This window comes from Muntiacus reevesi, chromosome 22 (genome assembly GCF_963930625.1).
Source record: "Muntiacus reevesi chromosome 22, mMunRee1.1, whole genome shotgun sequence".
In the NCBI taxonomy this organism is placed as follows: domain Eukaryota; kingdom Metazoa; phylum Chordata; class Mammalia; order Artiodactyla; family Cervidae; genus Muntiacus; species Muntiacus reevesi.
Window position 1 is genome coordinate 4,597,936 of NC_089270.1, and position 13,131 is coordinate 4,611,066.

The window sequence follows — 13,131 nt, forward strand, 5'->3', positions numbered from 1 at the left end:
GGGGTGCGTAGCCATTTCCTTCTCTAGGGATCTTCTCTACCCAGGGATCGAACCTGGGTCTCCTGCACTGCCGGCGATTCTTTATCATCTGAGTCACCTACTGGTGAAGAACCTGCCTGCCAATGCCAGAGACGTAAGCGATTCAGGTTTGATCAATGGGTTGGAAAGATCCCCTGGTGGAAGGCATGCAACACAGTCCAGTATTCTCGCCTGGGGAATCCCGGGACAGAGGACCTGCAGGCCATAGGGTCCTTAAGAATCGGACTTGACTAAAGCGATTTAGCAAGCACCCAGTGAAGGAGAGCGAGCCCCCGAGACTGTCACAGAATCTGCCCTGAGCCCTAACTCTTGGGGGCCTTCCGGTCTCCAGATCTGTGAGATGGTATGTGTCTGCTGGTTAAGACCCCTACTGGGAGGAAAGTCCAGGTCAAGTCAGGCCAGGAGGGTACCAGGGAGAGGATGATACAGGAAGGATAAAGACCTGCTTGGAGATCAAGTTCTCCAGATGTGTTTGCTGGGGGAGGGGACAAGGTGGCCAAAAGGGAGAGTGAGTCTCAGGTCGGGCAGCGACAGAAAGAGCCGCTCAGGCATTTGGAGGTCAGACAGCAGAACCCACTCCCAGACCCCTGCTCCAAGTCAGGGTTACAGAGACCCCCAGGCAACACACTGGCCCCTGCAGCCTGCACCACCATGCCAGCCATCCTCCAGGAAGGAGACCCCGCTGTTGTCATCTCCTGTGAATTCCCTCTCGGGTCCCCAGCTCTTCTAAGGGCATCCCAGTTTACAGACAGGCTGCTGACCTAGGGAGCTTAGGCATCTTGCCAAGGTCACTACCCCTGATCCAGACCTAATTCTGAAATTTTCAGGCCTTCTTGCTGCTCCACTACCTGTGTGACCTCGGATAGTCAGGTCCTATTTGTGAAGCCAACTTTCTTACTCAAAAGAGATGACAACACCTATTGCAAGGCTCAGTCTGGGGATTTCATGTGAAGGAGAGAATATCAGGGCAGGCTTCCTGGTGGTGGCAGGCTCCACACTGAGAGAAGATTTGCAGGGCAGTGTGAAGGAGCCAGTCCAGTGGGTGGGGACAGGGATGGGTAAGATGCCCAGTGGGAAATAGTGGAGAGGCCTAAGGAAGGGGCATGAGGACGGGGGTGAGGGGAGCCAGAGGGAAGCTGGCAGGCTTCCCTGGGGAGATGGTGTTTGGGGTTTGGCTAAAGGCGGATGGTCTGGAAACCCCAGATGGAGCAGAGTGCTACAAGGCAGTGAGCGAGGGCCCCCGCCTGCACCGCTCAGGTGACAGCCTCTGTGTGGGCGTCACTCCTGGTCTCCTTCCCGCTCCGGCCACTAAAGGGCAGTGGCCCCATCGGCTGGCAGGAGGCGGGGCCCTGCAGGCAGGCAGACGTCCTCCAGCCCCTGTGCTGGCCGAGGAGATGGAGCCGCGGGGCTGGCTGCCTCTGCTCCTGCGGTTGGGCCTGATATGTCTCCTGGGGGCTCCTTCTGAGCCCCGACTGAGGGTGTTCGTGGTTCCGCACAGCCACATGGACGTGGGCTGGCTGCACACCGTACAGGTAGGTGCCCCGAGTGACCCCTGCACACCCCTTGAAGCTGCAGCTCTTTTTCCATCTGGACTCCAGAGTGGGTTTGTGTCCTGGGTCTCTGCCATCAGGGGTCATGGCCTGGGGTCCATCACTACCTGGCTATGGACTGGCTGAGGACTGCTCTGGGGTCTTAGGTGGTAAAGTATCTGCCTGCAATGCAGAAGACATGAGTTCGATCCCCGGGTTGGAAAGATACCCTGGAGAGGAAAATGGCAACCCACACCAGTATTCTTGCCTGGAGAATGGACAGAGGAGCCTGGCAGCCTATAGTCTATGAGGTCACAAACAGAGGGGTATAACTGAGCAACTAACATGAACTGGCTGTGGGCACGGGTGAGAATGTGTTCCTAGCCACAATTGATGGAAAGTGTTCCTCAGTTATTCATTGAGTGAATGAATGAACCAGGGCCGAGGGAAAGAGGGAAAGACTGATTTCCATAAGTTTCTGGTGCATGTAACTGAAATGATTAACCAGGCCTGTGCAAGCTCTTTCTGGAAGGAGGAAGGAAATAAATGAATATGACCATTCTGTGATCATGGATACAATAGTTTCCATGAGACATTAATAAGTGAGTCGCTCACTTTAAAGGGAGTCGGGCAGCAAGAGGCCCTGAGGCTGAGTGTTGAGTCTGGTCCCGGCCCACTGGGCAGCCTGTGGGTGGTCACCCACCTGCGTGTGGAACTGCTGATGCGTGGGAAGCAGACTCGTCACTCCCAGTTTACAGAAGGGACACTGAGGCCCAGGGTGGGGTGCTGCCCAAGTCAGCAGAAATCACCGCCTTGCCCGCTAACCCCCAGCCCAGGGCTCCTTGCATTCCTTTATCAGCATCCGGGCACCATGGTGAGCCAGCCTGACCCAGATGGGAGCAAGCTCAGCTCCATCCTGGGGGCTCCCAGCCTCGGTGGAAGAGATAGATCCAGAGAGATGACTCAGGGGGTCAGCTCCTCTCAGCCTCAGCCCTTGACACACACTTCCCCATCTCTTCATCCCAAGAAAGCCCATCTGAGTTCCTGGACCTCAGTCCATGGGCCCTGTTGTCAATTGTCTGTCCTCCAAGGCAGGAGCGGTCAGCACACCCCACTGAGCTGGCACATCCCTCTGTCACATAGAGTGTCCGTCTCCTCGTGACTCTCCTCAGGGGCAGGCTCCCATCTAACGGGGTCTGCCCGGGTCCTTCTCTCAGAGCAGGGCTCACCACCCATCCAGCAGAGAGTGGACACCGGGATCCCTTGTTTGAGGAGGAGGGGGAGTCTAGGGCAGGGCCTGGGGCAGGCTTGATGTGAGCGCCAGTGAACTCCGGACACTGTGTCTCCCTGCAAGTTCTTCCTCGGTCCCTGGTCCACACCCTCTGGTTTCCCCCACGGGTCTGGAGTGATGGTCTCTCCCCCTCCCCACCCCAGGAGAGCATGCAGGCTTATGTCACCAACGTCTACAACACCGTGGTGGAGGAACTGACTCTTGAGAAGAAGCGCAGGTTCATCGCTGTGGAGCAGGAGTATTTCCGGCTGTGGTGGGATGGCGTCGCCTCGGATAAGCAGAAAGGTCAGGTAACGCTGCCCTCAGGGGGTCCTCACCAGGCAGCTGAGAGCAGATGCCCTGGGGGTCCCAGGGACGACCCTTCAGGAAGCTCCTGGGTTGTGCTCTGTGTGGCCAGGGTGGGGCTGCATAGACCAGGAGGCCCCAACCCGGCTGAGCTGTGCCCAGGGTCCGTTTAGTGCAGGTTTGTGGCCAGACCCACGCCCAGGGGACAGGGTTGGGTTTGATCCTGCCTTTCTGGTTCCTCCTGAATAATTGCAGCTCTGGCAGCCCAGCCGGGCACTCAGCTGGTGAGAACGGGGTCCCCTCTGACGCTGGGCAATCCAGGCTGACCTGTGTCCACTCCACACCTTCTGACTTCATTTGTCGATCTGCGTGGACCCATGGGCCCCAGAGCCCAGGACCAGCCAGGGTGCAGGAGGCCCTGTGGATTAACCTCTGGGGCCGATTAACTCCATGTCCAGGGGGTCAGAGGCCCTGGTCCAAGGAGGGGCAGCCTGGGGCCAGGGCCTCCCCTCGTTCCCCGGGTGATCACAGGTGGGGCTGGCTCTTCAGCTGCAGGTCCCACATATGGAAGCAGGAGAGGCCTCCCTCCTCAGAGAGGCTGTGCCCAGAACGTGCCCACGGTGTGCGCACCCAGGGTGCCTCTGGGGCCTGGTCCCCTCCAGGCATCACCCGCCCTCAGAACAGTCGCCGATGGTGAAACTCAGAGGCTCAGCCACCTGCTCACGGCAGAGAGCTCAGACGGTGAAGCTGGGTGTCCCCCAGGCCCCCAGAGGGGATGCGAACCTGCAGCCTGTGGAGCCGAGAGGACGAGCCTCCCAGCTGATGGGCTCTGCCGCGAGCCGGGTGCTGGGCTCAGGTCTGTACAGGTTACTCTACTGACTCCTCCCACAACCCGCACGCTGAGAACACCGATCCTACTGCACAGAGCTGGTCCAGGTTCAGAGAGGGCGGGCAACTGGCTCAAGGTCACACAGCTTATAGCTGACAGCTGGGTTCTGGGTCAGTACTGTGAATCAAAGCACAGCTCTCTGGGTGTCCATTGGGCAGTTCTTCCTTCTTTACACGGACATCCCCAGACCCTAGTCACTTAATACTACTCCCACAGTAAAGTGTCCGCTGGCTAAGATCTAGAGAGGCAACTCAATAGTACGTCCCTGGAAACTAGCGATTTTCCCTGAGTTGTTTGGGCTGAATCCCAGTGTCTCAGTGGTACCCAAAATAAATCAGGTACACATTTAAAACAGTACATGGTAGGTGTCATTCCACATTTCTCAAATGAATCATCTGCAAAGACAGTACTTTCAGATCAAATCAAAACCACAGTCTCCCAAGAGCATGATGTGCTCAGTGCCACAGCCCTTGACTGTATGTATGTTTCCACTCTTCCCTTCTTTCATGGATATATTTTATCATCCACACCATGAGATTTGCGGGATGTAAGTTCCCTAGTCAATGCAGAAATGAAAGTCGCTCCATCATGTCCCACTCTTTGAGACCCTTTGGACTGTATCCTGCCCGTCTTCTCTGTCCATGGAATTCTCCAGGAAAGAATACTGGTTTGGGTACCTTTCACTTCCCTAGCGGATCCTCCTGACCTAGGGATCAAACCCGGGTCTCCTGCATTGCAGGCAGATTCTCTACCTTCTGAGCCACCAGGGAAGCCCAAGAAGTAATCAAGGTCACGTCCTCGGCACTGAAAGTATGGCCTGCGTTCTGGACTACCTGGCAATGGTTTTCATGGGTGTACTTTAAAATATTTGTTAGCCAATCATGTGACAAATACAATGTGAAGACCACTGCACAAAATAAGTAGCCTGAAATCCTCAAAATTGTAAATCTTCTGAAGGCAAAAGAATGGCTCAAGAAGTATTGTAAATTAAAGAATGACAGAGAGCCGATCCTAAAAGCAAATCATGAACCTAGATTGAATCTCACATCAGAGAAAGGCCATTAGTGGATCAAGTGGCGAAATTTGAGCAAAGTTTCTTAATTCGATAGGAGACTTATGAATAGGGATTCCCATGTGGCTCAGTGGTATACAACCTGCTTGCCAATGCAGGAGACACAAGAGATGTGGGTTCAATCCCTGGGGTGGGAAGATCCCTTGGAGAAGGAAATGCCAATCCACTCCAGTATTCTTGCCTAGAACATTCAATGGATAGAGGGGCCTGACGGGCTACAGTCCATAGGACTGCAAAGAGTCAGACACGACCGTGTGACTGAGCACACATACACATATTATTAATGTGAAATATCCTGGGTTTGGACCATTACATAGCAGTTGTCATCTTTTGTTCTTATCAAAACATACTGAAGTATTCAGATAAAGGCATGCCGTTGCTAACTTGTACTTTCAAAAGGCTTAGGAAAAGGATAATATGTGTAATGACATGTGCAAGTGTTTAGGGAAATAGATAAAAAACACTAGCAATTACATAATCTGGAGAAGGGTTTATGGGAGGTCTGGGTACATTTTCCACAAGTTTTCCATAATTTTGGCATCATTCAAAAGCAAAAGGTGTGAACATATGTACCCGTATGTACATCTGATGAAGCAGCAGGCATGGCCAGGTCCTGTTCTCAGAGCTGGACACAGTGTTGACCAGAACAGACAGCGTCCTGCTATTTGCAGAATAAATGAGGCTGAGGAGTTTGAAGGAAGGACCGTGAGATGCTATAGGCATGTGCCCAGAAAACACAACTGGCTCAGCCCAGGGGACGTAACCTGGCCTTTTCTCTCTGCCCACCGTGCCAAGGTCCGCCAGCTCGTGTCCGAAGGTCGCCTGGAGTTTGTCCTCGGAGGCCAGGTCATGCATGACGAGGCCGTGACCCACTTTGATGACCAGATCCTCCAGCTCACAGGTTCGATTACCCGTCCCCTGACCAAGGTCCCTGTGGTCTTCTGTGGGGCTGGGACTGGGTGTCTGAGCCCTCGTCCTGGGCTCCATCCTCCCCTCTCAGCAGGAGACTGACCAGCCAACACTGTGGTTGTTGGTGCCGTGTTCATGTCTGAGTGCAGAGGGTAAGGGTGTGGATTCTAGACCAGCCGGCCTGGCTGTCTCCTGACTCAGCTAATTCCAACCCTGTGACCCTGGGCAAGTGATGCAACCTCATTAGGCCTCAGTTCCCTCCTCTGTAAAAATATTTGACAGTGATGGAAGATCTACCTCAAAGCAGTTTATGAGATTAACTTGGGATAATTCCAACAGAGGGCACTGAGTAGAATTTGTGTTGTTCAGTCTCTCAGTTGTGTCTGACTCTTTGTGACCACACGGACCGTAGCATACCAGGTATCCCTGTCCTTGACCATCTCCCAGAGCTCCCTCAAACTCATTGAGTCCATTGAGTCTTTGATGCCATCCAACCATCTCATCTTCTGTCACTCCCTTCTCTTCCTGCCCTCAATCTTTCCCAGCATCAGAATCTTCTCCAATGAGTCAGCTCTTCATATCTGGTGACCAAAGTATTGGAGCTTCAGCTTCAGCATCAGTCCTTCCAATGAATATTTGGGGTTGATTTCCTTTAGGATTGACTCATTTGATCTTGCTTTCCAAGATTTTCAAGAGTCTTCTCCAGCACCATGATTTGTAAGCGTCAGTTCTTTGACATTGGGCCTTCTCTGTGCTCCAGGTCTCACATCTGTATGTGACTACTGGTAAAACCATAGCTTTGACTATGTGGCACTTTGATGACAAAGTGATGTTTGCCATAGCTTTTCTTTCAAGGGAGGCTTTAAGTTTTATCATATAAACTACCCAGCCTGCTAAATGCAGCCTCAGCCCTCACTTTCTGACCACCTATTCCTTCTGCCTCCTGCTTCCCTTGACCTGCTCCCATAACAGAGCCTCCTGTGATTTCAGAACAAGGTTTCCTGTTGCTTCCACCCAGACTCAGCTGAGGAGTCTCATGGTCCAGGCAGTCTCCACTGGGGCCACAATACTCGAGCACCTCCCGTCTTCACCATGAACTACAGATTGCCTCCACAGTGATCAGTGTCTGATTCTTCTCTGGGTCCCCAGGACTTAATCCAGGGCTGATGAGCACTGGTGGGCACAGAGGGAAGGAGTAAGCACTGACCCGTCCTCCTCCAGGTGTCCACAGCAGAGGCATCCCTCGCCTCTTAGCCCATGATGCCCACTGTCCTGAACACCCCAGAGCTGACCCTGCTGGCCTAACCACAGCAGCCAGAATCCAGGCAAAGACAGGTTCCCATCATGGGGATAGGAAGGGCTGTGGACCCCTGGATCCTCCCCAGGGATTCTCTGGGGCTCCATTTCCAACACCAGCCCGGCTGCCGGGACCCTAAATGATGGGTCTGACTTCATCTTATGATGACCTCCTGTTCTAGGAACAAGGCATTCACTTAATTCCTTTGGTCCTTCAGTCCTAGAGATGAGGGGTCTTACAAACTCCCACTCATTGAGGTCCAATTTGAGGCTCAAAAGTTGCTGAATCTTACCCGAGTCCTGCTGCCAGCAGGTGAGGGTCTCATTCTGACCAAGCCTGGTTCAGTCAGTAAGGTGCTTGAGAGCTCAGCCCCTCTCCCAGGGGGATGAGCCAAGTGCTCGCCCATCTGTTTTCTCCTGGGGCCTCTGAACAGCCTGGTGGCAGCTGGTGTTGTTCACAGCCCTGTTTTCAAGATGAGGAAAGTGAGGCACAGAGAACTGCAAGGATGTCCATGCAGCCAGCAGTCAAAGTGGACTCCAGCCAGGACCATCTGGCCCTATCTGTCTGTAACTTGTGCCCCGAGGTATGGGGGTGTGTGTGTAGGGGGCCGGGGTGTGCATCTTATTTCAGTGGGGCCTTCTCAAGCCATCATCCCTGATTTCCTGGACCACCACCTGTGGTTGTGTCCACAGCATGCCGTGTTTCTCTGATGTTTTGGGCGGGTCATGCTGGACCACACCTCACTGGTCCTGGATCCATTTCCTCCTCTTCACCTTTGTTGAGTCCCTGCTGAGTGTCAGGCCCCTGGGCAGGAAGAATGAAGCAAGGAGGTCACCATGGGCTCAGGTCTAAGGTCAAGATGATTTTCCAGGTAGGGGTCAGAATGGGCAGAATCTTATTGGGAGAGGACAAGCCTCTGACCTTCTGCTGCTATAGCACGGCTTCTCAGGTGTGTCTTTTTAAAAGAATTTTATTTAATTTTAATTGGAGGTTAATTGATTTATAGTATTGTGTTGGTTTCTGCCTTATGTCAACATTAATCAGTATAGATGGTGATTGCAGCCATGAAATTAAAAGATGCTTACTCCGTAGAAGTAAAGTTATGACCAACCTAGACAGCATATTAAAAAGCATAGACATCATTTTGCCAACAAAGGTCTGTCTGGTCAAGGCTATGGTTTTTCCAGTGGTCAGGTATGGATATGAGAGTTGGACTGTGAAGAAAGTTGAGCGCTGAAGAATTGATGCTTTTGAAGTGTGGTGTTGGAGAAGACTCTTGAGAGTCCCTTGGACTGCAAGGAGATTCAATCAGTCCTTCCTAAAGGAGATCAGTCCTGGGTGCTCATTGAAGGACTGATGCTGAAGCTGAAACTCCAGTACTTTGGCCACCTCATATGAAGAGTTGACTCATTGGAAAAGACCCTGATGCTGGGAGGGATTGGGGGCAGGAGGAGAAGGGGACGACAGAGGATGAGATGGCTGGATGGCATCACCGACTCGATGGGCATGAGTTTGAGTAAACTCCGGGAGTTGGTAATGGACAGGGGGGCCTGGTGTGCTGCAATTCACGGGGTCGCAAAGAGTCGGACATGACTGAGCGACTGAACTGAACTGACTGAATCAGTATACATATGTCTGGTCCCTCTTGAAACTCCCTCCCCTTCCCACCCCCCCTCCCTATCCCACCCCTCTAGGTTGCCACAGAACACTGAATTTGAGCTCCCTGTATCATATAGCAAACTTCCACTGGCTATCTAATTTTACACATGGTGATGTCTAGGTTTCAATGCTGTTCTCTCAATTCATCCCACCTTCTCCTTCCCCCGCTGCACTCACAGGTATGTTCTCTATGTCCGTGTCTCCACTGCTGCTCTGGAAATAGGCTCATTGGTACCATCTTTCTAGATGCCATATATATGTGTGTTAATATACGATATTTGGTTTTCTTTTTCTGACTTACTTCACTCTGTATAATAGGCTCTAGGTTCACCCACCTCATCAGAACTGACTCAAATGCACTTTTTTATGACTGAGTAATAGTCCATTGTATGTGTGTACCACAGCTTCTTTATCCTTTCATCTGTTGACAGACATCTAGGTTGCTTACATGTCCTACTTACTGTAAATGGTGCTGTAGTGAAAACTGGGGTACACGTGTCTCTGCATTTCTCACTTTTTTCCCTGATGAGTCTCTCTAATGGATGGTCAGTTTTGTCTATCTTCTTAAAGAATCAGCTTTTCGTTATTACCACCTTCATTTCTTTTTTGTTTCTGCTCTGATATTTGTGATTTATTCCCTTCTACTAACTTTGAGTATGTTTTGTTATTCTTTTCCTATTTGCTTTGCATGTCAGGTTCGGTTGTTTATTTGATGGTTCTCTTGTTTCTTGAGACAGCCTTGTTTTGCTGTAAGCTTCCCTCTTAGCACTGCATTTACTGAAACCCATAGACTTTGAGTTGTCATGATTTCATTGTCATTTGCCTCTAGGTATTTTTTTATTTTTCCTTGATTTCTTCAGTGATCTCTTAGTTATTCAGAAGCATGTTGTTTAGCCTCCATGTGTTTGTGTTTTTTATAGATTTTTTCCCCCTGTAATTGACATCTATTCTTATAGCATGTGGTCAGAAAAGATGCTTGAAATGATTTCAATTTTTAAACTTTACCATTGTTTGATGTGTTACCTAAGACACGATCTATCTTGTGCATATTCCATGTGCACTTGAGAAAAATGTGAAATCTACTGCTTTTGGATGAAACGATCCAACTGGTCCAATATACCATTTAAAGCGTCTGTTTCCTTGTTAATTTTCTGTCTGGATGATCTGTCCATTGGTGTGAGTAGGGTGTTAAAGTCACCCACTGTTATTCTGTTACTGCTGATTTCCCCTTTAACAGTTGTTAGCATTTGCCTTATGTATTGAGGTGCTCCTCTGTTGGGTGCATACCTACTTGTAACTGCTGTATCTTCTTCTTGGATTGGTCCCTTGATCATTATGTGGGATCCTTCACTGTCTCTTGTAACAGGCTTTATTTTAAAGTCTATCTTATCTGATATGAGTATTGCTACTCCCACTTTCTTTTGATTTCCATTTGCATGGAGTATCTTTTTCCAATTTTTCACATTCAGTCTGTGTGTGTCCCTAGGTCTGAGGTTGGTCTCTTGTAAATAGCATGCACACGGGTCTTGTTTTTGTATCAATTCAGCCAGTCCCTGTCTTTTTGTTGGAACATTTAGTCCATTTACATTTAAGGTAATTATTGATATGTGTGATCCTATTACCATTTGCTTTCTTGTTTTGGGTTTCTTTTAGGTCTATTCTTTCTCTTGTGTTTTCTATGTCAGTTCAGTTCAGTTGCTCAGTCGTGTCCGACTCTTTGCGACCCCATGAACTGCAGCACGCCAGGCCTCCCTGTCCATCAGCAACTCCCGGAGTCCACCCAAACCCATGTCCATTGAGTCGGTGATGCCATCCAACCATCTCATCTTCTGTTTTCTGTCTAGATAAGTTCATTTAGCATTTGTTGAAAAGCTACTTTGGTACTGCTGAATTCTGTTTAACTTTTGCTTGTCTGGAAATCTTTTGATTTCTCCTTCAAATTGGAGTGCAGTCCTTGCTGGATAGAGTAACCTTGGTTGCAGGTTCTTTCCTTTAATCTGCAACCTGCAGATTTAAGTCTATCCTGCCACCACCTTCTGGTCTGCAGAGTTTCTGTTGAGAGATATGCTGTTAACCTTATGGGAAATGCCGTGGATGTTTTTTGTTGTTTTCCCCTTGTTGCTTTTAATATTTGTGTTTAAAGTCTGGCAGATGTGGATGATCTTGCCATGACCTGTGAGACAGGTGGTAATTCATCCCTTTAGTCTGGGTCACTGTCCCCTGAATGAAGTAAAGATTCTGAATGTGGAATTGAAGCGAAGTGAAGTTGCTCAGTCATGTCTGACTCTTTGTGACCCTATGGACTATATCCCACCAGGCTCCTCTGTCCATGGGATTTTCCAGGCAGAATGTGGAATTAGGGGCCACCAAATCAATACCCATCAGGCCTGCCCTCCTCAGACAGACCATCTGGGGTCAGGGTGTGCTCTGCACAGTTTACTGACCCCCCCATCTCAGACCCAGCATCCCCAGGGCTTCCCCCTCCTCTCCAGGTGCTCCTTCTTGGTCTCCTCTATTTCCCACACCCCATCTGCTGCTCCCATTGGCCCCTGAGTTGTCAGAGCCCACCCCAAGTCCAGCCACCTGATGGACTTCATCACCTCCTCTGCACCAGACCCCAAATCTGCTCCAGGCTCCCCCAGCCTCCCAGCAGCCACCCACCTCCTGGCTGGGCCTTGTTTGTGGATCTGACCCTGTTTCTGCACCAGAACCCTGGAACCTTCTGGGCCAGAGCCAGTGTCCCAGCCTGGTGACCTCATCAGTGAAGGGACGTTTGACTTGGCACCAGGCACTTGAATTCTCTGAGTCTTTGTTCTCTCATCCTAAGAGGCAGAATTAGCACCAGCTCACAGTATTCAGATGTTATATTTCAGGTGCATCTTTGGGAAGCTTAATCAATGGCTTCTCAAATCTGGGGACTTCTGCAGTCACCTTGATCTCTGCACATAGGGATGGCATGAAAGTCATGAGTAAGTACATGAATATTTAGGTAATTCTGGGGTGGACCATTTGACTTCGTATCTGTTTCAGCAAGACCCTGCTTGGTCTGGAATAGAATTTCAGCCATGGAGAAGGGCATGAGGCTTGAGAGAGTGAGTGGGTGAGGGGCCACCATTCAGTCACTGAGGAGGCTTATCTCTTTGCAGAAGGACATGGCTTTCTCTATGAAACATTTGGGATTCGACCACAATTCTCCTGGCAGGTGGACCCATTTGGTGCATCCGCCACGACCCCCACCCTCTTTGCCCTGGCAGGCTTCAATGCCCACGTCATCTCCAGGATCAACTACAACCTGAAGGAGGCCATGCAGGATAACCAGGTGAATCATGAGCTGCATCTACTCATCCATGTTCTAACCATCAGAACTTAAAAACACTGCTGCACCTATAATGATCCATAATGAGCTCCCCATGTCTGGGGACATTCAAGCAGAGTTAGAGACAGCCTAGCTGGCAGGTCCTGGCAGAGAATCCTGCCCTAAGGAAGGTCAGATGAAAGTGGAGGCAGGCACCATCTGGAGGGCCAATTCCTCCACCTCCTGTGGCTTTGGGAGGGCAGGGGGAATCTAGAGGAGGGGGCAGCAGAGGGAGAGCTTGACCATGAACCACTGAGAGGAGCGGGTGTGGGCGGCTAGGAGACTCGGGTGGGGTCTGGGGAGGGGAGCCAGCAGCCGCGTCGCCCCCGGGCCTCACTCTGTTCCCTCTGGGTTTGTAGCAGCTGCAGTTCGTGTGGCGAGGGTCCAGATCCCTGTCAGCACAGCAGGAAATCTTCACACACGTCCTGGACAAATTTGGCTACTGCTCGTGAGCACCTGCCTCCGGCCAGCCCCGGTCCCAGCACCCTCCCTGGACCAGCTTAGCCACGCCCCTCATGGCCAGCCCTGAGGGCTCGCACTGAGCACCCATCTTACAGATAGAACACCTGAGGCCTGGAAACCCAGCCAAGGTCCCACGGTAGCAGCCGTTGGTCGGCTGCACTGGGCTCTGGTGCAATGACAAGGCCTTTGTGTCCTCAGCTCCCCTGTGGGCTGTCTCGTGGGCAGCCCTGCATCCAGTCCCCTCTGCCCTCTGTGCCTGGGAGGCTGTGGGCAGGGGCTGAGCCCTCATGAACAGGGGAGGTGGGATGAAAGGGCAGCTTGGAGAGGAACCTGGGGGGGGGCTC

The 13,131-nt window shown here is 51.2% G+C and overlaps 1 protein-coding gene across 1 annotated transcript in view; it reads left to right on the forward strand.

Moving 5' to 3' along the window:
* The first annotated feature begins 1,196 nt into the window (after positions 1-1,196).
* LOC136152718 (epididymis-specific alpha-mannosidase-like) overlaps positions 1,197-13,131 on the forward strand; it is a 40,947-nt gene continuing 29,012 nt past the window's right edge. Inside the window, exons 1-5 of the mRNA XM_065914112.1 lie at positions 1,197-1,571; positions 3,003-3,149; positions 5,901-6,006; positions 12,117-12,289; positions 12,685-12,773. Of these exons, the coding sequence (XP_065770184.1) occupies positions 1,197-1,571; positions 3,003-3,149; positions 5,901-6,006; positions 12,117-12,289; positions 12,685-12,773 (890 nt within the window). The remainder of the gene's footprint in view (positions 1,572-3,002; positions 3,150-5,900; positions 6,007-12,116; positions 12,290-12,684; positions 12,774-13,131) is intronic.